Source organism: Panthera tigris, chromosome B4 (genome assembly GCF_018350195.1).
Source record: "Panthera tigris isolate Pti1 chromosome B4, P.tigris_Pti1_mat1.1, whole genome shotgun sequence".
Classification (NCBI taxonomy): domain Eukaryota; kingdom Metazoa; phylum Chordata; class Mammalia; order Carnivora; family Felidae; genus Panthera; species Panthera tigris.
Window position 1 is genome coordinate 63,814,438 of NC_056666.1, and position 24,255 is coordinate 63,838,692.

Below are 24,255 nucleotides of genomic sequence, written 5' to 3' on the forward strand. Positions count from 1 at the left end.
TGTGGCATAAGGTGAATTGGAGGGAAGCATGAGATGGGCTAATGGTTAAATAACATCTGGCAGGCCAACTGCATATAACTAGGCATTAGAAGTTTTCCAGCCACCCTTACTTATCTCAGGAAAAGCCATCAGTCATTAAAAACAAAGCATCTTTTCCTTCCTGAGATTTTACTTATATCTTTAAAAAAAAATTTTTTTTTAACATTTATTTATTATCGAGAGACAGACACAGAGCATGAGCAGGGGAGGGCCAGAGAGAGGGGGAAATACATACTCTGAAGCAGGCTCCAGGCTGTGAGCTGTCAGCACAGAGCCCAACGCGGGGCTTGAACTCACAGACTGTGAGATTATGACCTGAGCCAAAGTCGGATGCTTAACCCAACTGAGCCACCCAGGCGCCCCTACTTATATCTTTAATGCCTGCATCTCAAATTCCATTCCTCTCATTTCTCCCTAAAGTTTTTTTTTTAAGATTTTATTTTTAAGATGAATACACCCAATGTGAGGCTCAAACTCACAACCCTGAGATTAAGAATCATACCCTCCACTGGCCGAGCCAGCCAGATGCCCCTCATTTCTCCTTAAAGTTAAAGGCACTGATGCAGATTGGAATTGGAGTGGAAATGTTTGGGCTTGTGGGAGAAAAATTCATATTAGCTTTGGTTTGAAGAGAAGAATCTACTTGTGGTTATCATATTATTACAATCAGGCCCGATGGAAGAAACCGAAAAGTCTCGTTTTCTTACTGACTGAGGAATTTAAGGACTTTGCCAAGGATGTTACATATAGAGGGCTGGAGACAGCTTCCTTGACAGCCAATTAGTATGTATAGTTTTGAAGTTTATGACTATATTCCTCAAGAAATAGAATTAGCCTTCTGAAGTCTGGATGTCTCCAGGTAACTTGTTACACATTGGTTGGGACGCTTTTATGATGAAAAGATACAGAGTAGCCGTAAGTAAGACAGGAAAGAATCTTCACCTGGCACACGGTTAGGATTTGTAGATCTCCAAGTCCTAGGTATTACGGCTGTTCCTAGCCTTCACCTTATCAACTGGCTATGACTGCTTGTCTAACACAAATCTCTGAGTAATAAGCATGCATCATATATTTTTTCCCAGTCCTTATGTATAATGATGAGTTTGGGGAGAGGACCAAATATCCTTAAAGTTCTATAGACATTTTAATAAATATTTGAGAGGAGAATGATTATAGGAGTAATATGTATGTTATAAATGCTCTAAAAATACTGAAAAAAAATAATGAGGAGCCTCAACATTCTTCATAGCCAGGGTCGGGGTCAGGGATGAATGTTGCATGACTTGGTAATAAAACCTGCAACTGTGCACTTTGACAGGCCAGTCTGAATACCCTGCTTGTTAGTCTGTTTCCCCACCCTCATCTTCCCCATGCTGGTGGTTGAGAGGCACCTCTAGCCTACTTATTTCATGATTTTACTCCTCCCTTTAGTTCTTAGCACCGGTCTGCTTAGTACTGCGCCAAGGTCTGTTTTTCTTAAAATGCCCCCTCACTCTCATGGCTTCTGATGGTCTGTAAGTAAGTACCATCTACCTCCTTCCTTCTCCCTCAAGGCTTTTTGTGAAACCAGTCACCCTCAACTGGAAGCTTTTTCCACTTCCTTCTTGCCTGTTGACTATCAGTGGTTCCCTTTAAGACCAACATCGTAAAGGAGCCTTTAGGTCTGGGCTCTGGTTTCATCAATTGCTGGACTGGTGATCCTAGACAAATTTCTTACCTTTAATTTCTCAATATCTTTTTTCCCTTTTATACCACAGGCTGTTGACTTTTCATTTACTGTTCATTTCCACCTTTACTGATGTTCCACTGTTTTCTATTAAGAGTATGCTGTGAATTCACAAAGACATGAATATAAGACTAGTAGGGATGAACTGCAGAGAAGAATAAATGTGAGGCAGAAAGGAGGTTATTGTGAATTAGAATAAAATTGTTTATTTTTAAATGTTTTTTTAAAGTTTATTTTTGAAAGAGAGAGAGTGCAAGCCGGGGAAGGCAGAGAGGGAAGGGGACAGAGGATCTGAAGCAGGCTCCGTGCTGGCAGCAGAGAACCTGATGTGGTGCTTAAAAACTGTGAGATCATAACCTGAGCCAAAGTTGAATGTTTAACTGACTGAGCCACCCCGGTGCTGCTAGAATAGAATGTATTAATAGTTCTTGTAAATTTTTGGAAAGTATTGAGGATAATTAAAAGTCAAAAAATTATATAAGACAGTATATGGGGTACCTGGGGGCTCAGTCAGTTAAGTGTCCAACTCTTAATTTTGGCTCAGGTCATGATCCTAAGTTCATGAGATCGAGCCCCATATTGGGCTCTGCCCTCACAGCACAGAACTGCTTGAGATTCTCCTTTCAACCTTTCTCTCTGCCCTTCTCCTGTGCTTGTGCTCTCTTTCTCTCTTTCTCAAAATAAGTAAACATTTAAAAATATGAAAAAAAAATATCTAAGAGACTATATCACTTACAATTTGGCTACATTTTACAGAAAACTCAAGTAGGAGTGGCTTAAACATAAAAGAGGCCCAAAACTAAATAGTTTAGCACTAGTTTGGCAATCCTGTGGTCACAAAGAGCCCAGGCTTCTTCCCACCTTCTTCCTGCTCTCCTTAGTGCTGGCTTACATGCCAAAAGTCTGCTCATAGTCACAAGATGCTCTTAGCACTCCAGCCATCATATCTGTATTCCAAGCTGGAAGAAAATGAAATGGCAAAAGTGCACATCTGTCAACTGAATCAGCCCCCTTTGAAGGAGCTTCCCTGGCTTCTATCTACTTGGCTTCTGCTTACATTTCCTTGAACTCCTGTAGAAGTCCAGAAAGTTAGGAAAAGCAGTCTTTTTATCAGGTTTTTCATTTTCTGATTTGCTGCAGTTCTGCTCTGCATAGTACAGAATACTTGATGCCCAGGCTCTGGAGTCAGGCCACTGGGCTTTTAATCCTGGCTGTGCCGTTGTCCAGCTGGTGACTTTGGCAGATTACTGAACCTACTATTCAAAATAGTGAATAATAATACCATTATTTATTTTAAGTAATGTTTTAGGCTGAGGTGGCCTTTAAACATTCAAGTAAAAGATCAGATTACTTTACATGAAGGCAAGAAGACACCCTCAAAACATTTGGTTCATTCATTTTGTTAACCAATAAGAACATGAGGGTCCACATACAGAGGAAAAGAAACAATATATCCAAGAAACATTTTTCTTTTCTTATTTGATTCATAATAAAAGTCACTCAATGTAGTCTCATATCTCAGTCACAACTGAGTTTTAAGAAAATCTAGGCCACATTGATAACTCCATGTTAGTACTGCTTTTTTATTTTTGCTAATAGCTGCAAAATCAGGAATATTTCCTCATTAATTTCTTCTTTAGGCTTTCCAAAAAGCCTACAGTATTTCTTCTCTGAGAATAGAGTGTGAGATAATCTTTTTCCTGAATGAAACCAGGTTTTCCTTTTCTGACTCTGGAACTAGAATAATCTCCTGGGGGATCCCTCTTATCTAGGGCGACTGTGGTGGTCACTCTGCCTGAGCTGATTTCTGTTCACTTTCTTGAGCTGAATCAACTCAATGGCTCTACAAGTTGTCCTTTAAAGCACTAGACTTGTTTTTATACAAAACTTGCATATAAATAAAACCACCAGTTTTCCTAAGTTTTAACGAGGCCTTGATATTCCAGCAATTTGGTACCTAAATGCATAGGTTCTGAATGAATGTTGGAAGGAAGGAAGGATGGCAGAAAGGGAAAAAGGGAAGGGAGGGAAAGTTAGCAAAAAGAAATTTTTTTTTTTTACTGAATATTGGTTTGAATTTTAGTTGGGAAAAGGAATGTAAAATTTATTAATTTTCTACTTGGAGACCCAGAGTATAACTTATGATGACTTAAGAAGTTAAGTTCCTTTTATCTACATCTTAATAGACAAAGATGCTCAATGGATAAAATCCAGAAAAAAATTTTACCTGTATTTCATACATATTTTGTTCAGAAAGCAGAATCTATTTAAAGATTGAAGAGGTTTTTTTTTTCTGGTTGTAATACTCATAAAATGTGTGCATTTGAGTTTTGCTCCTGGACAGACATATTCTGCTAAGCAAGCAGTCTTAAAAGAGATTGATTGCTGAGCATGTATGTTTTTCCTTATGGTGATTCTTAGTCTCTGTAATTTGCTTGAGACTGTGGATAGCTATAGTAATAAGAGACTAGCTTTTAACCCAGGCAAAGGAGGCTGAAGTGAACCATCAGAAATAAGACTGACTATATACATCAACTAAGGGACAGTGGTTGCCTAACCCTTTTGACCCCAAGATTTCTTATGACATAAAACACCCTGCCAACAACAGAGAAAATACTTAGAATCCAGGGAAAGCTAAGGAAGAGGAAGCATGGGTGATCACCAGCCTGGCCAGATGGAGTCCTTTTGGTTGAGCCAAGTTCACCAGGGTAGAAGACCAGATCCTAGCTTGAGGCCCACACCCTGATGAGTAAAACATGTGTTAAAGACTTCAAGGGGCCCAGTGGGGAACAATGAGCAAGATTTGGAGGTCCTGAACTTCCCTAAGTTTTGGGGGTGGGAGAGGAAAGGTATAACTTTTTTCTTTTTCTACTTTTTGGGTTTATCTATATTTTCCTCAGTAATTACATATATTACTCATATAAAGGTTTTATATATTCACTGGCTAAATTTCAAAATCAATATGGATTTGCTCCTTTCCTACAAAGTATGACATTTTCATTTAATAGATTGCCATCAGTACTCACATTCTGTTTGATGCAGATAGTTCAAAGCTTAAATAACAATGAATAAGGTTTAGATGATACAAGTTACCCCTTCTTTCTCAGGGGAACTGCCCCTCACTTCAGTACCTTAACATCTGTGGCGCATTATGGGATAGTCTAGAGACAGGCACACTTCTGTCAATATGATTTATGATGGACTTGGCACTTGATATCAGCAGGAAAGGAGGGGCAATTCATTGCATAGTGCTAGGGATATTGATTATTTATATAGAAAATAATTAAAATAGATCTGTACTTCATTCCACACACAAAAATCAATTTCATGTAGATTAAGGGACTTAAATGTAAAAGGCAAAACTTTTGAACTTTTGGGAGAAAATACAGAATAGCTTTATGACCTTGAAGAAGGGAAGGATCTTAAATGAGACACAAAAGTCCTGGCCAGAGAGCAAGGGATTAGTCGCTGGACCTAAAACTAAGGACATTACTTCATCAAAAGACATCACTAAAAGATTGGAGCGGCAGGGAAAGCAACAAACCAGGAGAAAATATTTGCCATACTTATTAGTAACAAATAGTAAGGGAACAGGAACCTGTCCTTTAGAAAATGAGACCTTATGTTTTCAAAAGACACTGTAAAATGTGTGAAAAGACAAACCATAAATACTGGGGGAAGATATTTGCCATGCATATAACTGACAAATTAGTAAAGGTGGGGGCGGGGGGAAACACTCTGTTGAAAAATGAAAAAAAAGCCTTGAGTAGAAACTACACAGAAATGGAAAGGTGAACGGTTAATAAAAATATGAAAATGCATAACCTCATTTGTAATCATGGAAATGCAAATTAAACCACTAGGTGGTACTATTTTACCCTCCCCAAGGTGGTAAAAACTTTAAAGTCTTCAAGTAAACAGTAAGGATGTGGAGCATTAGGAACTCTCGGTCGCTGCTGGTGGCAGTGTGAGTTGGCCCAGCATCGGAGTCCCCTGCAGCCCTGCTGGGGAGAGCAGAGCTGTGTGTGATCTGCAACCTGGCCATTCAGCTCCTGGCCCGCACCCCAGACCTGTGGTCCTCAACCCTTCCTTACGTTAAAATCTCAAAATGAGTGTGTCAGAAATACTTAGGCGAGGACTTACCCCAGACCTGTGGATACCAAACTGTGTGCCCAGGGTGCCCAGGGGCACTGCGGCAGCCCCACAGAGGACCAAGGGATATTCACATATATTTGTTTGAGGGCAACACAGTGATACTTGGCCTCTGTTGACACTGTGTGAGCTACTAGCTCCAGATAGTTCAGATCACAGTTTCAATATCAGATTGGGCTACATTCTTCTGTTTTTTTTAGCACAATATTTTGCAAAGCTGGGTTTTCAGTGGTTGCTAATAAAAAGCAGATGCCATGCAAAAATCAATGTGTAACAGGAAATGAGGGTGACAGGGTCCAATCTGATTCCAGGTTTGAGAAGTTGTGCAGTGCCCAGGGGATACACACATCTCATTAGTAAATGATTATGGTTATTTAAGAATGACATTAGAATATTATTTTTTCTTTAAATTTGCATACATTAGATTTTTTTTATGAATGACAACTTTATTTTTTTATTTTTTATTTTTTTACTTTCTGTAATTTATTTGTCTTTTATAATTTACATCCATGTTAGTTAGCACATGGTGCAACAATGATTTCAGGAGTAGATTCCATAAGCCCCTTACCCGTTTAGCCCATCCTCCCCTCCCACAACCCCTCCAGCAACCCTCTGTTGTTCTCTATATTTAAGAGTCTCTTATGTTTTGTCCCCCCTCCCTGTTTTTATATTATTTTTCCTTCCCTTCCCTTGTGTTCATCCGTTCTGTGTCTTAAAATCCTCCTATGAGTGAAGTCATATGACATTTGTCTTTCTCTGACTGACTGATTTTGCTTAGCGTACTACCCTCTAGCTCCATCCACATAGTTGCAAATGGCAAGATTTCATTCTTTTTGATTGCTGAGTAATACTCCATTGTATATATATATACCACGTGTTCTTTATCCATTCATCCATCAGTGGACATTTGGGCTCTTTCCATACTTTGGTTATTGTCAATAGTGCTGCTGTAAACACTGGGGTGCATGCGTCCCTTCGAAACAGCACACCTGTATCCCTTGGATAAATACCTAGCAGTGCAATTGCTGGGTCGTAGGGTAGTTCTATTTTCAGTTTTTTGAGGAACCTCCATACTGTTTTCCAGAGTGGCTGCACCAGCTTGCATTCCTACCAGCAATGCAAAAGAGATCCTCTTTCTCCGCATCCTTGCCAACATCTGTTGTTGACTGAGTTGTTAATGTTAGCCATTCTGACAGGTGTAAGGTGGTATCTCATTGTGGTTTTGATTTGTATTTCCCTGATGATGAGTGATGTTGAGCACTTTTTCATGTGTCGCTTTGCCATCTGGATGTCTTCTTTGGAGAAGTATCTATTCAGTGTGACAACTTTATTTTTTACACTTAAAGGCTGATGAAAAACCATTACTAATCCTTTTAAAGAAAATGCAACATCTCTATCAGAAAGGATGACTGTATTTACTGATTAAATACCATTTACGTTTTTTACAACACAATTCGAAGACACCGAACATACATGTTTAATCTCAGTACAGTGGATTCAAGACCAAGTATAAGTACTAAAGCATCAAGGCCAGATTACAAATTATCATAGTCATCATTGTCATTGTCATCATCATCATCATCATCTTCTCATTTTCTTTTCAGCACATTTGATGATTCATTGGCAGTACTTTGTGATGACACCATTTAGTGGTAATAAGGATGTTTTTGGACCCAATTAATGATGGATTAACCAGAATGTTCTGAACCGTGGATGTTGCAGAAATTGATGCTTTATCAGCTTGGGACTGTGCAGTGGGCAGCACAGGACTGTAAACCTTTGCTCTGTGAGGAACATTGGAGTCCCGAATTTAGTTGACACAGTGTGGGTTTGTGGGTTTGGCATGCCAAGTGTGGGTCTACTAGTCTACTAGTCTACTACATCTTAGTCTGCTAGTAACTGAACCAATAATTAACTGTGGAACTGTTATTCTTCTCACAGAAGTAGATGCCTTTTTTTTTTTTTTTTTTAATAAAGACTGAAGTCTATAGTTTGGAGCAGTGAACCAGTATCTCTCAGGTGGCGACCTGGGACCTGAATATGGCTTGGCTACTGGCAAAGGAGTTTGATTTCTTTGCCTTGCAACGTCTAATAGAAAAATCTCTTGGGGGAGGGGAGGTAAAAGACTGATCAGCATTACATTGGGTTGCCAATCACACATCATTTGCATTAACAGTAGCTTTCTTAGCATGCCTTCAATAAATTTTTGCTTCATCTAGAATTGTGATCACATATCAGAAGGCAAACTCCACCTGATTTATAACTCTTGGCTTATATTCTGTAATGCCCATATCTTCAGGATTTGTGCCATCATCTGTGCATCTTTCAGCATGCTCTTGGGAGAAGCCATCTTGCCAGACTCCATGATCTCCATTGTGGCTAAATAACCCACATTAATGTATTTCAGTCCTGATCTTGCAAGTTCTTTGCCTAGCGTGTTTTTTCCAACCCCTGGTGTACCACACTGGCTCCAGGAGCCTTGGCTCATGTGCTGTACATGCGTTAGTTTTTCAAACACCTACTACATTGTTAGGACATAAATAGTTATTTAGGAAAGAGTTGTTCAGTAGTTCTTTTGTCCTGGGGTGCCATGAAAACATTATTGAGACACCAGGTGTGCCTTAAACCATGAATGCTTAGGAATCTCTATCCCAAATCAGTTAACTCAGAATATTTGGAGATGGAGTCTGTGTGTCTGTTTTCAAGAACTTTACAGGTGATTCTAATAGGCCACTAGGGCTGTACCATTATAGAGAAACTTTTGCACTTGTGATTTAGGATAATGCTATTCAAAGTATATCTGGGGATCAGCACTATTTGCAAATTATTTCCTGCAGGTCTACCAAGATGAATATAGTTTATATTAATCACACTTTCAGTGAGGTACAGTTTTTATAATCCTTTTGTAATCCTCTTTTACTCCTACGTTATGTTTGTTCTGGTTAAGTTTATTGAAATACAATTTTATGTCTCTTACATTTATTAATAAAAAAATTGGTTAAGTGAATTCTGGTGAGGATGTGGAGCACTGTGAACCCCCATGCATTGCTGGTGCAAATGAAAAATGATGCAGCCACTTTGGAAGACAATTTGGGGGTTTCCTGTAAAACTAAACATATTCTTGCCATATGATCTAGTGATCACGGTCCTTGACATCTAAAGGAATATGGATATGAAAACATATCCACAAAAAGCCTGTACATGGATGTTTACAGCAGCTTTGTTCATAGTTGCCAAAACTTAAAAAAAAATTTTTTTTAATGTTTGTTTATTTTAGAGACAGAGAGACAGCACAAACAGGGGAGGGGCAGAGAGAGCCAGAGACAGAATCTGAAACAGGCTGCAGGCTCTGAGCTGTCAGCACAGAGCCCGACATGGGGCTTGAACCCACAAACTGTGAGATCATGACCTGAGCTGAAGTCGGACGCTTAACCGACTGAGCCACCCAGGTGTCCTGATAGTTGCCAAAACTTGAAAGCAACAAAGATGTCCATCAGTAGATGAATGAATAAATAAAAGGTAGTCCCTCTAAACAATGGAATCTTATTCAGTGCTAAAAAGAAACGAGCTATCAAGCCATGAAAAGACATGGAGGAAACTTATATACATATTGCTAAATGAAAGAAGCCAATCTGAGAATGCTAAATACATACGTATGATTCCAACTATATGACATTGGCAAAACCACAATGGAGATAGTGGAAAGATCAGTGGTTGCCAGGAGCTAGTGGGGATGAGTAGGCAGGACACAGAATTTTTAGGGCGGTGAAACTGTTTGGTATGATGAAGGTGGTTACATGTCATTATACATTTTTCTAAATCTATACAAAGTACAACACCAAGAGTGCATACTAATGTAAAGTATGGACTTTGAATGATAATGATGTGTCAGTGTAGGTTCGTTGATTGTAACAAATGTGCCTCTCTGGTGGGGAAGGCTATGCATGTGTAGGGACAAGGAATAATGGGAAATCTCCATAACCTTCCTCTCAATTTTGATGTGTACCTAAAAGTGCTCTTAAAAAAATAGTCTTAAAAAGAATTGAGGCCTATATTTTGTATTGTTCTTCTCACATTTTTAGCAATTTATGTTTGTCCAGCTTTATTAAGGTATAATTGACTTGCAACAAACTGCACATATTTAAAGTGAACAGTTTGTTCAATTTTGACATATGCATGCATTTATTAAACCATTACCACAACCAAAATAATGAACATATCTATCAGTCCTTAAAATATTTTCAGGGGCGCCTGGGTGGCTCGGTCGGTTAAGTGTCTGACTTCAGTTCAGGTCATGATCTCACAGACCGTGAGTTCGAGCCCTGCATCGGGCTCTGGGCTGATGGCTCAGAGCCTGGAGCCTGCTTCCAATTCTGTGTCTCCCTCTCTTTCTGCCCCTCCCCCGTTCATGCTCTGTCTCTCTCTGTCTCAAAAATAAACGTAAAAAAAAAAAAAATTAAAAAAAAATTAAAAAAACAAAAAACAACAACAAAAAAATATTTTCATGCCCCTTGATAATCTCTCCCTTTTGCCCCTCCACACCCCTTCCTCAGCACCCCCTACCCCATCTCAGAGCAACCACTCATCTGCTTTCTGTCACTACTGATTCTTTTACATTCTCTAGAATGTCATGTAAATGGAATCTGACAGTATACACTCTTGTTTTGTCTGGGTTCTTGTACTCAGCACGATTATTTTGCATACGTTGCATGTATCAGCGTTCATTCCTTTTCATTGCCAAGTAATGTTCCATTGTATGGCTCTACCATATTTGTTTATTCGTTCACCTCTCGGTGGACATTTGAGTTGTTTCTCATTTTGTATATTACAAATAAAGTTGCTATAGGGGTGCCTGGGTGGCTCAGTTGGTTGAGCATCCAACTTCAGCTCAGGTCATGATTTCATAACTCGTGAGTTCGAGCCCCGCATTGGACTCTGTGCTGACAGCTTGGAGCCTGGAGCCTGCTTCAGACTCTGTGTCTCCCTCTCGCTCTGCCCCTTACCCACTCGCATTCTGTCTCTGTCTCTCTCAAAAATAAATAAACATTAAAAAAAATTAAAAAAAAAACAAAGTTGGTATAAATATTTATGTACAAATCTTTATGTGGACACATGCTTTCATTTATTTTGGGTAAATAAATACCTAGGAGCGGAACAGTTAGGTCATATGGTCGGTGTATGCTTATAGTAATTTATTTTTATTTCATTTTACAAAAGCATTAGTCTACCAAAGATTGGAAATAAAACTGTTCCTCACCACATGTATTTTGAGAAGTATTAGCCTAGGAGATAGGCAGAAGAATATCCAGAGCTGCATTGTTTATATCAAAAAACTAGAAGCAATCCAATTATCCATTGTCAGGAGAATAGATTATTAAAATGAGGTAATTGGGCGCCTGGGTGGCTCAGTCGGTTAAATGTCTGACTTCGGCTCTGGTCATGATCTCGCGGTTCGTGAGTTCAAGCCCTGCATGGGTCTCTGTGCTGACAGCTCAGAACCTGGAGCCCACTTTGGATTCTGTGTCTCAATTTCTCTCTGCTCCTCCCCTGCTCATGCTCGGTCTCTCTCTCCTTCAAAAATAAACATTCAAAAAAAATTTTAATGGGGTATATATTTATATATTCGTTATTCAGTAGAATATAGCAATGAAAAGAGATGAATTACAGCTATACCAATCAAAATAGATATATTGTAGGAATGTAAACTTGAGTTAAAAAAGCAAATTACAAAAGAATGCATATGGAATGATTCCATTGAAGGACTTCAAAAACAAGCAATATTGAACAATATATTATTTACAAATACATACATATATGGTAAACTACAAAAAAGCAAGGAAATGGTAAATACAGGATAGTGTTTACTTGGGGTGCATTGGGGTGCAATGAGGGAGATAGGGCAAACAGAAACTTTTGAGACTAACAAATTGTGGTCTTTTTTTTAAACTACAGAAATTAATTTTGATGTTATTTTTTGTGCTTATATTTTGTTATAAATTTTCTTTGTGTATGTTCAATATATAACAACAACATTTAGAAAAATCTCTGAACTGGGGCTCCTGAGTGGCTCAGTCGGTTAAGTGTCCGACTTCAGCTCAGGTTATGATTTCACACTTTGTCAGTTGGAGCACCATGTCGGGCTCTGTGCTGACAGCTCAGAGCCTGGAGCCTGTTTTGGATTCTGTGCCTCCCTCTCTCTCTGCCCCTCTCCCACTCACGCTCTATCTCTCAAAAATGAATAATGTTAAAAAAAAAAAAAAAAAGAGAAGTCTGAATAGTTTTAAAAGGCTGCCTGAATAGTTCTCGGGCATCTGGGTGGCTCAGTTGGTTAAGCGTCTGACTCTTGATTTCGGCTCAGGTCACAATCTCATGGTTCATGGGTTTGAGCCCCGCCTCAGGCTGTGTGCTGACAGTGCACAGCCTGCTTGGGATCCTGTCTCTCCTCTCTCTGCCCGACCCTGCCCCCCCCCCCCAAATAAATAAATAAACTTAAAAAAAAATAAAAGGGGGTTTGTTTACCAAGACAGAAGGTGCCAATTATAAACCATCAAGAATACAAAAAAAAAAATCTAGGCTTTAAGTAAATATATATGTGAATGATAGGCTGTTGGGTATTACACTTGGAAATATCAGAGGCAATAACTCAAGTTATCATAGATATCTTGTTTTTCCAAGATGGATGGAATTTACAATGTGGTAGGAGTTAGGTTAAAAGTCAGAAAAGATAGGGAAAGTTAAGGAAGAGTTGCAAGTTCTCACTGAAAGAAGATAAAGCTGAATTCTTTGCTAAAGTAAAATTTAGAGCTTAGGCCTTGAGACATTTCTGTTGTTTTTTTGCTTGTTTGTTTGTTTTTACATTTTGAATGGCTTAATAAGAAAAAGCGTACATCAGAACTCCCTTTCCGGTAAGAGGTTTAGGGTTTCAGAAATGCACAGGGAGCTGTGATTCACGGAAAGAACAGCCCCCTGAGTCATGCACAAGTTCGCAGAGAACCTCGCACCAGACCTGAGACTTCCAAAGGGGAGGTGAGAGGCAGGGGCAGACAGTGTTTAGTAAGCCTCTACTGTGTGCAAGGTATTTTGTATGGGTTTTATACCTCTTCTCTGATACCCTTACCTTTGAGGGCCAGTCTGTTTTTACTTTTAAGGTAGATGGTATTATTCTCGTTTATGTACATGTGAGGACTGAGACATAGAAATTCAAAACCTTGCCAGAGATTTCAGAAGAGGCTTATTTAAACCCAGATCTGTTTGATTCCAAAGCACGTTTTCTTCCTCCTGATAATAGCCAGTAATTTTTGAGCATTTACTGTATTTGTACCAAGAACTGTTCCAAGCGATACATAGATTTTCTCTTTTAAGCCTAACAATAACCCTATGAGATAAGAAAACTGAGGTATAAGATATTAAGTAACTTGTTCAGTGCTCTACAGTTAGGAAGTGGCAGAGTTGCTCTAGCTCAGGAGCCCATGCCCTTGACCTCTTCTGCCTCTTATGAGTACATGTGCCCTTTCAAGGATCAGGCTTGATTCTCACTGTCAAGGATACCCTAGGACTCCTAGTAACTTTTGAGCCATGAGTCATGGAAACCGATTTTTCCCAGCTGGGTACTTTTGGGTTGTCTCACCTCCAGTGATCTCTTCCCTTGTTATTGGATCATACCCTCTAAGATACTCTCCTGCTGGAATAAGTCGTTTGGGAAATGTTTCTCAGTCACCTCTAACAAGTGTAGCTCATTTATTCCTGTGTGTGTTATGCACACACTTTATGAAATCTTTTGGACCCATTATTTCCCACGGAATGAGTGGATCCTTAGTAGAACTCTCAGTTCTCTTAAACTCTCAGACTATATTCTTTAACATGGGCTTTCTTTAAGGCTTAAATTTCAAAGAAATGGTAATTCAACATTATTTAAACCATTTGATGGGATTGTAACTCCTATCCTTTCTACTCCAAAAGAATTTGAAGTAGATCAAAATAAAAGAAGCCCATACCATGGGGGTTAATACAACAAAAACTCAAAACAGTATAGAGAAAACAGGAGAGAGTTATGCCAGAAACTTAAGATATTTTAGTTAATTGCTCTAGAGCACTTAATGCTGAATTTCCTGGCCAGCTGAGGCAACAGAGAAATATAATTGGTCAGATAGTTTTTATTATATGTTTAAATCTTTTTTTTTTTTTAATGTTTATTTATTTTGAGGGAGAGAGAGACAGAGTGTGAGCAGTGGAGGGGCAGAGAGAGAGGGAGACACAGAATCCAAAGCAGGCTCCAGGCTCCGAGCTGTGAGCACAGAGCCCGATGCAGGGCTCAAACTCACAAACCATGAGACCATGACCTGAGCTGAAGTCGGATGCTTAACTGACTGAGCCACCCAGGTGCCCCTATATGTTAAAGAAGGTAAAGTTGTTCATTGGAGAGGATGGGTTACAATGATAGGTTAGTTGCCAACCGTTTTTTCCTACATATTAAATCATGGCTCAATATTTCCTGATGCACCCAGATCTTAAAGTGCTACATGTAGTAGAGATTTTGAAGGACTGCCATTGATAGTCCTTTAAAGAGGTGCCATGGCACTGCAGTAATTCTTGTTTAGTAACACCGAAATTTAGGCTTGCTGCTGAGGGGAAAGGCCAGATTCTGGCTCACTCTACCTCCTTTGTTCAGTTTCTGCTCAAAGGTCACCCCTTTCCCCGATGGTGCTGTTTAAATGGGTGGGCACCTGCCTTACTCTCTATCCCTGTTCTGTCCAACATGGTAGCCACTAGCCAAATGTAACAATTAAAATTAATGAAATTACATAAAATGAAAAAATTCAATTCTTTGGTCACTCTGGCCACAATTTCAGAGCCCATCAGTCACATGTGGTTAGTGGTTAGTGGACAACATAGATACATCTTTGCAGAAAGTTCTATTAGGCAGTGCTATTCTGTGCTTTTATGCTTGCTTTCATTTTCTTTCTAGAACTTTTCCAACATTATGCCACATACTTACTGATTTATTTATGTTCGACTGGAATGTATGCTCCCACTAGCAGAGATCTTTTTTCTAGAACATTGCAGATCTTCAGTGCTTAAAGCAGTGCCTATTACAGTTCTCTGTAAGTACTTGTTGAGCACTTAGATCAATGAAATTAATGAATAGATTTTAATATTTGAAATAAAAAAGATTTTGTCTGATGTCCTTGGATGATTTAGTATATTGTTTTGCCACAGTTTTTAAGATGAAAGAATGAAAATTCTGTAACCAAGGACACATATTTTTAAGATAATGTAACATTATTAAATACACTAGCCAAACTTTTATTTCTTTTATCATTCATATTAGGAAGGATAATAAGTACGAAAACTCCACTTAACAGCTGTATTGTCCTGAACATGAAGGTAAAAAATACCAGTTTTCTTTAGGTTAAGAAGTCATGTGAGTAGGATGAGAAAGGAAAAAAACTATTTTGTAGCTAACTGGACTTCCATTGGTATGTAATTGAAAGCAACTGTGATTCCATTGTAATGGAATATATGAAGATAATATTCTACAATTAAATCCTAATACATTCTAAAATTGTATAGAAATATCAATTTACCTGAATTAATTTCAAATGAAAATTACCCATGAAATGATTGCAGTACATAAAAGTATTTGCTGTCTGAAAGATAACTAGAGGCATGACTACCCTGGGTTTGCCTATATACATAGACATCGAAGCTAGTTTTGTGATTTCTGCCAAGGATACAGCTTCAATGGCCTTGAAGAAGATTGTCTTCTCTTGGGTCCAGCTTTGTCGGGATATACTTGGAGTAGTGATGGAGGAGGAAGCTACCTGGCAGAGCCAGACAGGTCTGATGAATGCACTTTGACAATTAACCAAATGATAGATGTCAGCTGGTATGCCATCCCATTCTAGTTACTGACAGTTAGGAATTAGGTAAAGTAGGAGTGTTTTCTCCTTTTTTCTTCCTTTCTAAATTGCAGGTATTTTCTGAGTAGTGTTAGCACTCAGTGCATTTGCAAATGTAGATCATGGGGCTTCTGTAGCCTATGCAGCACTGCTATTATTTTTCTATTTCAAGTGAGAAACACCATGGTTAATGTCCTTGGATAACCTTGCATACTTTCACTGGTTTTTAAATCAGGTCCAATGAAGGGCCAAGTTCTTCATTAAAAAAATGACTAACTTTGGAAGCCCATATGTTCAGTTAAGGTTCTGAGCTGCAATAAATGTAAAGAGTCATCAAAATGTTTATATTTGCAATTTCAGTTCTTGATTCTTTTTTGAAATCTGTTCTATGTATATGTTTGAAAAATTTTATCTCCTTTGGTGTTGGACCCAGAGTATAATTTTTAAAGCTTTATGTCAGGGGTGGAGAGGCACAGTCACTTGCTGTTAAGACTTTAGGGTTTGTTTCAGCTACCAAGAGAGCATTGCTTACGTACTGAGAATAATATGACCTCCATTTTTGAGTGCCTAATAAGTCTATTGATTTTACTCAGGAAGAATAAAGAATATGTCCTCTGGCAGTTTTCTATTGTGAAGAAGTGGAAAAATAGGTTGTAAAAAAGAAGGTAGCTGAGGTGCTTGACACAGTTAATGCTAATTGTAAATTTTACTGATGCCTAACTATGTAGTCAGGGTTCCTTTGCTAGGGGGAAGGTAGGTGAAGACTTCACCAGCTCACCATGGGGAAGTGTGCTGTCAGACCTCTCCCCTCCAAAGGCTTTCTAATGGGTAATGAATTCAGAATTGCCCTCACAGAATTTGACCACTACTGATGGAAAAGCAAAGTAAACATCACCTCTGAAGATAATTTTTCATCTGCTCATGAGTCTATATGTTTATTACTACATCTAGAAATTTGGCTACTCAAATAAGAGTTTATTTCTGTTTGGAGACTTAACAAGCCAAACACCAAAATGAATGTTCTACCCTGTACAGATGAACGTCCATCTGTCCATACTGGAATGTTTCCTTCTCAGTTGATGCTTAGGAACCATCTTTTGATTTTGATCTATGTAGAAATTCTAAAGAAGATAGTTTACTGAGACATAGGTTTGCAGGTTATTATTTTTTAAAATTTCTGTTCTATGAGTATAATTTGAAGAAGAGTCTTCGAAATAATGAAATCATACTGTCTCCTCCTAAGTTTTACAATTTCCCTTGTAATGGATCAACACATACCTTTTCTGCCTTCAGGTTTGTAATGATGTCAAACAATTTTCCAGATTAACTCCAGCCTGTATGAAGTCCAGCAGCATAATTTTACGACATTTTAAATTTCAGAATAAAATTGCATTACATAATAAAGCCTCAGTACTATTTTTTTAAATTAAAGTATAGTTGACATACAGTGTTATGTTAGTTTCAGGTGTACAACATAGTCAATAACTTTATATATTATGCTGTGGTTATCACAAGTGTAGCTACCATCTGTCACTATATAATGCTATTACAATACCATTGACTGTATTCCCCATGCTGTACCTTTCATCCCGGTGACTTACTTACTCATTCCATAACTGGAAGACTTTGTCTCCCACTCCCGTTCGCCCATTTTGTCCATACCCCCACTCCCCTCCCTCTGGCAACCATCAGTATGTTCTCCGTATTTATGGGTCTGTTTCTGCTTTTTGTTTGTTTTGTTTTGTTTTGTTTTTGAGGTGCCACATATAAGTGGAATCATATGGTATTTTTCTTTCTCTATCTGACTCATTTCACGTAACATAATGTCTTCTAGGCCCATCCATGTTGTCACAAATGGCAAAATCTCATTCTTTTTTATGACTGAGTAATATTCCGGTGTGTGTGTGTGTGTGTGTGTGTGTGTGTGTGTGTGTGTGTATACCACATCTTTCTTATCCATTCATCTATTGATGGATACTTGGGTTGCTTTTGTATCTTGGCTATTGTAAATAATAATGCAATAAATATAAGGGTGCATATATTTTTTTGAATTAGTGTTTTTGTGTTCTTTGGGTAAATACCCAAAGTACTTCTAATTAAATACAGTATTCCACTGGTGTTGAAGTACATGTATTCTTTTTTTTTTAAATTTTTTAATGTTTATTTTTGAGAGAGAGAAAGGGCACACAAGAAGGGGAGGAGCAGAGAGAGGGAGACACAGAATCCAAGGCGGGTTCCAGTCTCTGAGCTGTCTGCACAAAGTCCAACGCAGGGCTCAAACTCACAAAATGCAAGATCATGACCTGAGCTGAAGTTGGATGCATAACTGATTGAGCTACTCAGGGACCCCTCAAGTACATTTATTCTTCATAATTCTTTATGCCACTATTTTATCAGATCTACCAAATTCTTTAGGGTAGAAACTATACCTATTTATTTAACTTTTCATTTTGAAATAACTCTAGACATAGAAAAAACTCCAAAAATACTACACTGAATTCCCCAAATGTTAACATCGTACAAAACCATAGGAAAATTATGGAAACCAGAAATTTGCCTTGATACAGTATTATTAACCGATGTAAAGAATTTATTTCATTTTTGCCAGTTGCCCTACTAATGTCTTTTTTCGGGTCTAGGATCCAATCCAAACTCCCACATAGCATTTTATTGTCATGTTTTCTTAGTCTCACCTAGTCTAGCGGTGTCTTTATTTATTTTTATGGAACTTAATACTTTTCAAGAGTCCTGGCCAATACTTTTGTGGAATGTCCTCCAGTTATGGTTTGTTTGATGTATTCTTATGATAAGAATTGGCTTATATGTTTTTGGCAAGAATACCACAGAAGAGATGCCGTCCCCTCTTATTGTGTTATATTAGAGAGTACATGATGTCAGTATGTTTCATTGCTGCTGATCTAACTTTTGGTCACATAAGGTGATCAGGATTCTCCACTGCAAGTTTCCCATTTTCCAACTGGAATTTATAAGTATCATGGGAGAAGATACTTTAAGACTATGCAAATATCCTGTTTCTCATCATACTTTTGGCCTATGAATTTTATATTCCATTGATCATTTTTGCCTGCAACAATGATTACTTGGTGTTTGCCAAATGATGATATATTTTATCTCCACCATTCCTACTACACCTAAAAATTAGAGTTCTACTATAAGGAAGAGCAATTCCTTCTTCCCTCATTTATTCAGTTATTTTATCAATGTGGACTCATGACTGTATTATTCTATGGATTATAATTCATTACTGTAATTATTTATTTTATTGACCAAATTATACCAGATTTGGCCATTGGGAGCCCCTTCTGGTAGGCTTTTGTGTCCTTTGACAGATCCCTATCATTTTTTGAAAGCATTTTGTTACTTACTCTTTGGCACCACAAGATGTATGAAATTCATTTTGCTCTAGTTCAAGAATGGGTTATTTCTCCAAAGAGCCCTAGTTCTTTTATTTACTTATTTATTTTAATGTTTATTCATTTTTGAGAGAGCATGAGCAGTGGAGGGGCAGAGAGAGGGAGGTACAGAGGATCCAGAGTAGGCTCTGAGCTGTCAGCACAGAGCCTGATGCGGGGCGCAAACTCATGAACTGTGATATCATGACCTGAGCCAAAGTTGGATGCTCACTTGAGCCACCCAAGTGCCCCGAGCCCTAAATCTTTTCTGTTTTTTAAAAAAATTTTAAACGTTTATTTATTTTTGAGAAAGTGAGCGGGGGAGGGGCAGAGAGCGAGGGAGACACAGAATCTAAAGCAGGCTCCAGGCCCTGAGCTGTCAGCACAGAGCCTGATGTGGGGTTTGAACTCATGGACCATGAGATCATGACCTGAGCCGAAGTAGGACATTTAACTGACTGAGCCACCCAGGCGCCCCCCCCCCCCCGAGCCCTAATTCTTTTAATTGGAGAATGATAGGTAGAAACAAAATTTGGGTGCAGGTATGTTCTTGGCTGCTGAGATGTCCTTGCTACTGTGCCTCTCAGAGGGCAGAGTTAGGAAATATGTGCATGTGTATGCACATGCATAAATGTCTCTCTCCATCTGTTCATCTGTGAATATTTATCTACCTATTAAAGACTGTAAGTTCACCCTGATGCTTCTAATTACAACACAGTGCCACCAGTTTCCTTCCAGAAGTCTCCCTTTCCTTATTTGTAACTTTCTCCAACAGTGAGAAACCTGGCTTCCCTTATCGATAATACAGTTATTTATTTGCTCAACCCTAGTGTACGTATAAAGAAGTTTTTAGAATTGTGATCCCATAATCCCTGTGAGAATTTACTAGCTTGACTATAGTAGCTGGGTACAGTTCTTTTTGTCTTTAGCTTTACAGTATACAGCAAATACACTGATTTCCAAAATTAGCTCTCCACTCCTCTCAGTATGGTTACGTTGTTCATTTGTAGTACAGCTAGGAACATTGGTTACTTTTTGTGTTCCACATGGGGTCACCGGTTTTGGTTACTATTTGGAAGGTGTGTGAAACATTACTAGAGTTGTGAGAATCAGGGCTATATGAAAAGGTGTGCTCAGGAAAGTGAGTATCCCTCGTCCCTTGTATCACTTTTCCTTCCTGCTGTTCCCACTCGCCCTCTGTGGCTTACCAGTATCATTAGTTTCTGGTTTATTCTGTATTTCTTTTTTATTCCGTATATGTAGATACATATCTTCTTACACAGTGATTACAGTTCTTTTGTGTGTGTGTGTGTGTGTGTTTAGTAGTGTGCAATTTGAATGCTGTTTGGGGATTTCTTCTCTTCGGGGTGCTGTTCCTAATTGGTATATTCTTACCACTAATGTATTAGAAAGCTAATGAAACTATTATTTTCTTCCTTGAAAAATAATTTTGGGATTGTTTTCTAGAATGAGAGTGAGAACGCAAATTTTGTTGGCCTCGTTGGCACTGAACTGTCTGTTCCTGAATAGGCTTGGTTTAAGAAAATTGTAACATAAAACAAGCAGTGTTTTTCAGGTTTTCTTTAAGTCATTATATATATTTTTAGCAAGACATTTAAAAATGTTCTTTCCCCTTACTAATTGAGTGAATTATTTCAAGTATCAGTGAGAGCAGTTAGACTGTTGCATAAAATGTATTATTTTGCTCCCAGAAGTCTTATAGAGTAGCTTTTCTAAAAATACTAAAAACCAAACATTTCCCAGAGTTTGTTTAAATAGTGCTGTGGTGCATTTCATCGGGCACTCTTTTTCTTTTCACATACTCTGCAGGCATTTGGGCAGTCCTTCTCCATCCACCGGAAGGTTGCTGAGGATGGAGAGACCCGGGAGGAAACACTTCTGCAAGAGTCTGCATCGAAGGAAGCTTACTATCTGGGGAAGATCTTGGAGATGCAGAACGAACTGAAACAGAGCCGGGCTGTGGTCACTAACGTTCAGGCAGAAAATGAGAGGCTCACGGCTGTCGTGCAGGATCTGAAGGAGGTAAACAGCCAACTCCCTGTGAGAGATTTGTGGGAGAGAGAACGAAGATAAAATTCTTTCTAGGAGAGAGGAATAAAACACACAAAGCACATAATACTGATGCTAGTGATTTTTCTTGTTTAGTGAAATGACAGCCTGTTCTGAGATGAGCTTTTGTCTTCTTGTTTGTTAAGAATTGGAAGTCCATTTGTCGAGTAGTTGGGAATTGACCTTGCTTTTCTGCAAAAGTTTTTAAAAAATATTGACCTTAGCACTTCCTCTCCCCTTTACTGTTTTTTTAAATTTTTTTTTTTAACGTTTATTTATTTTTGAGACAGAGAGAGACAGAGCATGAATGGGGGAGGGTCAGAGGGAGGGAGACACAGAATCCGAAACAGGCTCCAGGCTCTGAGCTGTCAGCACAGAGCCCGACGCGGGGCTTGAACTCACGGGCTGTGAGATCATGACCTGAGCCGAAGTCGGCCGCCCAACCGACTGAGCCACCCAGGCGCCCCATCCCCTTTACTGTTTTAATACAAGGTGGAGAAAAAGCTGGCTGTGATGCTCTGTGTCAGCACTCATTCAAAATGGCAGTCGTGTTGGCTCAGGACTCTTCTCACTGGGGAGTGAGACTCCAGGGGAGTGTCTGTGGGGTCGTAGAGTCTGACAATGCAGAGCCATAAACTATTTTTTTGGCTGTAGAGAAGGCAGCAGATTACAGCTGGTATGAATTAGGTCTGGGAGTCTTCCTCAGTTGCTGGGCCTTCTGGACTCACTCTCTTCAGCTTTTCCATGGCAGCATCACATGCCAGATCATTTTCAGAGTGGCAGAGTTATTCTTTAGTGGAGGGGGGATATTGGGAACAGCTTAATCTACCACACCCTTTTAAGAGCATTTTTGGAAACTTCATATTAAGTCATTCACTCCATTTTTGGATGTGAATGCTATAGAGGAGGTACAGATGTCCTCGAATTCTTATACCAGTGCAGAAGAGAATGGTGAACCAAGTGGGCTTTTCAGTTGAGTGTTTTAGTAATGTAAAAGGGTAGAATGAAAGAATTGTTAAATATTGTAAAATACAAGAGAAATAATACACTGATGTTTTTCTCCTGAAATTAGTGACATTACAAATAGAGTTTTCTAAATAGAGATGTAAATTGTCCTAAATTTGTTGGCATTTAATAAATAATTTGCATTTCCACATGTCCATGTTACAGTGAACTAAATGCATATTACAGTAAGGTTTCTGCTTTACCTAACTCATTCTCTTTGGACATGCCCAAGAATAGTAATATGATTTCTAGAGACCAAGAAAGGGCCGACCAAGTGGAAATTAGTGCTGGGTACTGAGAAGAACATGAGACAGTTTTCAAGATACCCTGCCTCCTTTTCCTCCAATGCAAGTGAAGGTTAAAAACAAAGCTCCTCTCTAGTTCTTTATATGATGCATCTATCAGTGTTGGGTTTGGGCCATCACTTGCTTACCCTTTATGGTAGCAGACCCTGCTCCTCCTAAGGAATTGCCATTCACCCTTTCAGCCCCAGGCTTCCCTGTGAGACAGGTGTCCACTACAGAAGTGGACCCAAGATCATGTAGTGCTACAGGCTACCATCCTGGATCGAGTGAGTCCCTGAACATCCACCAGGGGATTACGTGGAGCAGCAGGTTCACGTGGCAAGTTGGCAGATGCAGTGTGACACAGGCAACACGGCGCCATGGGCACACACAGGCAGTTGGTTTGTGGAGAATTCCCATGGCCGGTGAGTCAAGCGGTCTCAACTGCTAATTAGATGGATCCTCTGAAAGCCACACATCCTCACGGTGCACAGCAGCTGGAGCTGAGGAACAAGCAGTGAGGGTTGGGGAAGGGCAGAAAATCCACAGATGTTTCTCTGTGGAGGCATTGCAGTGGTGATTGACCAAGCATCCTCACTATAAGCTGCGCTTGAGTGGAGTTTCCAGGGAGTAGATTTACGATCACCAGTGGGAGTCGGTACTGAAGAGTGAAGGTATAAGTTATGAATGAATTGAGGGAGCAAAGAAAAAAATTTTGAGGAGCCATTCATTCAGATCAGTTTTCAAATTTTAGTGAGTATCAGAGTCACCTAGAAAACACATCAAAACATGACCCCTAGCCCCACCCTCAGGAGTTCTGATTCTGGAGGTCTTGGTGGAACGCAATTAATTTGCACTTCTTACAGTTTCACAGCAGGTGATGCTGTGGCTGCTGCCCTGGAGACCATGCATTAAGAACCACTAATTTAAACTTTTTGGCTGGCCCCAAATTAGGGAAGGGAGTATCATAATCATACGGCTCACAATTTGGGGAATTGCTGAATGAATCACTGGGTTATAATCCTCTATTTCTATACAATAGTTGATTTGCAGCAAGAGAATAACTTGCTATATCCAAATTTATGTATTTTTTAATCTAAAATATACATAAGGCAATCTAGCCTATGAGTGTATTCATTCAGGTTTATTAGTTAATGAAAAGAAAAAAAAACCCAGTTGTCAATTTCCTGTTCTTCTGAGTGTGCCAACAAGATATTTGTTGGTGTTCTTTCTGATGGGCTGGAAGCTACTGGTATCACTATACTTGGGAGGCCTGCAGGTTTTCATCCAGGCCTCATGTTTTCAAGTACCTAGTAAAGTTATTAGCATTTAGAGCTGAGTACATTTGTAAAAGGAGAAAAGGAATAAATTCTATTTTTTGGTATATTGATAGAAACTTTTTTATTGAGATATAATTGACATACAACATTTTAGTTTCAGGTATACAGCATAATGATTGATATTTATACAATGATTGATACAGGGTAATGATTTGATGTTTATATTGTGAAATGATCACCACAATAGGTCTAGTTAATGTCCACCACCTTACATAGTTAAAAAAAATTTTTTTTCATGTGATGAAAAAATTTGTTAAGATTTGTTCTCTTAGCAAATACATAATACTATATTATTAATTATAGTCACCATACTGTACATTATATCCC

General features: G+C 38.9%; 1 protein-coding gene and 1 pseudogene across 4 annotated transcripts in view; one reads left to right on the forward strand and one right to left on the reverse strand.

Moving 5' to 3' along the window:
• BICD1 (BICD cargo adaptor 1) overlaps positions 1-24,255 on the forward strand; it is a 244,967-nt gene that overhangs the window by 87,127 nt on the left and 133,585 nt on the right. For all 4 annotated transcript variants that reach the window (XM_042992083.1, XM_042992078.1, XM_042992080.1 and 1 more), the window contains exon 2: positions 21,060-21,272. In XM_042992083.1, the coding sequence (XP_042848017.1) occupies positions 21,060-21,272 (213 nt within the window). The remainder of the gene's footprint in view (positions 1-21,059; positions 21,273-24,255) is intronic.
• On the reverse strand, positions 7,453-8,282 carry LOC102957814 (annotated as a pseudogene).